Source organism: Guillardia theta, assembly GCF_000315625.1.
Source record: "Guillardia theta CCMP2712 unplaced genomic scaffold GUITHscaffold_335, whole genome shotgun sequence".
Classification (NCBI taxonomy): domain Eukaryota; class Cryptophyceae; order Pyrenomonadales; family Geminigeraceae; genus Guillardia; species Guillardia theta.
The window spans coordinates 865-3079 of record NW_005434342.1 but is presented as its reverse complement, the minus strand read 5'-3'; the positions used below and the strand labels follow the sequence as shown (position 1 = coordinate 3079).

The following is a 2215-nucleotide window of genomic DNA, read 5'->3' as shown; positions in this document are numbered from 1 at the left end:
GGGAGAGGGAGGAAGGAGAGGAGAAGGAGGAGAGAGGGAGGGGAGGGGCAAGAGGAGAGCGTGAGGGAGGGAAAGCGGGATGGCTAGTGACAAGGATGTTTTAGGTCGCCAACAGAACTTCCTTGAGGCCGTACAGCACGCGATGTGGCAGGTGAGAGGGACAACACGAGGAGGAGACTGGCTGAGATTTGAACAGGCTGGAGAAGGGGGAATGGATGCTCTTGAAGAAGCTCTTGAAGCCGTGGAGTGGGAGAGCGGAAACGAAGATACCAAGCATGAGTAGGAAGCGATCAGGTGTAAAATATGAGGCAGGGTGGGCAGAGACAGGAGGAGGAGGAGGAGGAGAAAATTGAGGAGGATCAAACGCATTTACTCTGTAACAAAGGAGATCTCGTTAAGTTCTACAAGGGGAGTGGGAGGCCCCACGCCTTGGCCCCAGCTGAACCCTTACGGGCTGCCTGACTGTTCACTTGAGCTCTCTTGAGCTCGGCTGCCTGCTGGGACGAGACGGTCTGTCGGAGAGATTCTCTTCGCGCGATGGCGGCGGGAGGGAGAGGAATCGCCTCGCGGCTGTAGCAGTTGACCAGGCCGCAGAGCTTCGAGCCCTTGTCGAGGCTGCCGCTCGTCGCCGCTCCCACTCCGAGGTGAAATCTGAGAGAGGATGAGGGAAAAGTGGGGAAGGAGGTAGATGGGCTGAGTGAGGAGACAAGAGTTGGGTAGACGAGGAGGAGAGGATAAGGATACAGAAAGGAAGAAAGGAGCTGGAAGAGACGGAGAACACGAGCAGGGAAGGGGAAGGGAAAGGAGGGAGGAGGAGGGAGGTGGAGATGGAGGTGGGGCTGCATCGTACCCGTCAGGGAGGCCTCCGTTCTTGGTGTCAGGAGAGTTGGCAGAAGAGACAGGAATCTGAGAGAAAGTCAGCTGATCTCCAGCTCAAGCACCAGGCGCAAACCTCAGCGTGGGCGCTTCCTTGGAAGCCATAGGGGTCGTTGATGTGCCCGTCCTCTCGGACTTTTGACTCGCCATGGACGAGGGAGGAGGAGGAGGAGGCCATGCGATCTTCGTCCTTGTTGGAGACTCGGTCGTTGCCGACGTCATCGAACGGATGCTTCTCCCACTCGTTCTTGTCCACAAACTCCCCGTGCGACCTGGCGCGGGCCTGGTTGAAGCGGTCGGAGAATTCGATGGGCAGCAGCATCTCCTTCCGCTCCTTCTTCCCCTCCTTCTTGTCCGCATCCCCTGTGTCCAGCTGGGGGACCTGCTGACGGTCCAGCTGGAGCAAGCGGGTCAGAGGGGGCGAGGGACTCGCCTGATCTCACCTCGTCGATGACACTCTGCAAGAAGTTGTCGAGATCGTCCGCGTCGGGGGGAAGTGAGTGCTGTCCGCGTCCGTGAGCTTCTGCTGGGCCCTGAGCTGGAGCCTCTGCTGGTAGCTCGAGAGCTTCTCGGCGATCAGATCCCTCGCCTCAGGATGCGCGTCCACGATGGCGAGCAGCTCAGACGCTATGCGGCGCGAGTGAGACACCTACGGGCGGCGTCAGGCCATCCAGCTAAATGAAGGCGTCTAGCGACCTTGGCAGGAGATTTGACATGCTGCAGGAGAGAAGAAACGGAGAGACGGATGGACTGCTGGGACGGGAGGACCTGAGCGCAAGTGAACCACCGCACCCTCCTCATCCTCCTCCTCCTCCTCCTCCTCCTCCTCCTCCTTCCCCTCCTCCACTCAACCAACCTTGCTCGATCTTTGAAGCTTCAGCTGCATCGGAACAGATTTCTGAGCAGAAATTACAACATGAACCCATATCAAGGAGACCACTCTCACAACAACCCAACAACAACCTAAACCTCTCTTCCTCCTCCAGTTCTCTACCCTTCCCCATCACACACTCTTTCAAAAACCGCCACCTTGATCAACGACGTCTCCTCCACCTTCCCCTCTACCAGCTCCGCCACATCACCCAAATCAAATTGCACTCCTTTCCTTCGATCTCATCCTCCCCTTACCTCCTCCTCGTCCAGCTCCGGGATCTCCACACGATCAATCTCCGTCAGCACTCCCTGCCCACACCCCGTGTCAAGTCCCTCCGCCCCTCCTCCCCGTCCTCCCCCTCCCTCCCCCTCCTCTCGCGTGCGTCAGTGCAGGGTGTTGGTGTCATCGAGCTCGCGCTCGCGTCCATGCTTCTTAGAGGTTTGCATACCATCAACCGCGATCATG

At 58.4% G+C, this 2215-nt stretch overlaps 2 protein-coding genes across 2 annotated transcripts in view; one reads left to right on the top strand and one right to left on the bottom strand.

The window, feature by feature from the left end:
- GUITHDRAFT_166905 (hypothetical protein) overlaps positions 1 to 283 on the top strand; it is a gene marked incomplete at its 3' end in the record, with an annotated part of 3603 nt that extends 3320 nt beyond the window's left edge. The window contains exons 18-19 of the mRNA XM_005818272.1: positions 116 to 151; positions 197 to 283. Coding sequence (XP_005818329.1) covers positions 116 to 151; positions 197 to 283 — 123 coding nt within the window. The remainder of the gene's footprint in view (positions 1 to 115; positions 152 to 196) is intronic.
- Positions 284 to 351: 68 nt separating this feature from the next.
- The window catches only part of GUITHDRAFT_166904 (hypothetical protein), a 2656-nt gene continuing 792 nt past the window's right edge, over positions 352 to 2215 (bottom strand). Inside the window, exons 4-10 of the mRNA XM_005818271.1 lie at positions 2005 to 2058; positions 1733 to 1774; positions 1573 to 1644; positions 1320 to 1525; positions 953 to 1273; positions 851 to 906; positions 352 to 651 (exon numbers count right to left, since the gene is read on the bottom strand). Of these exons, the coding sequence (XP_005818328.1) occupies positions 467 to 651; positions 851 to 906; positions 953 to 1273; positions 1320 to 1525; positions 1573 to 1644; positions 1733 to 1774; positions 2005 to 2058 (936 nt within the window). The 3' untranslated portion in view covers positions 352 to 466. The remainder of the gene's footprint in view (positions 652 to 850; positions 907 to 952; positions 1274 to 1319; positions 1526 to 1572; positions 1645 to 1732; positions 1775 to 2004; positions 2059 to 2215) is intronic.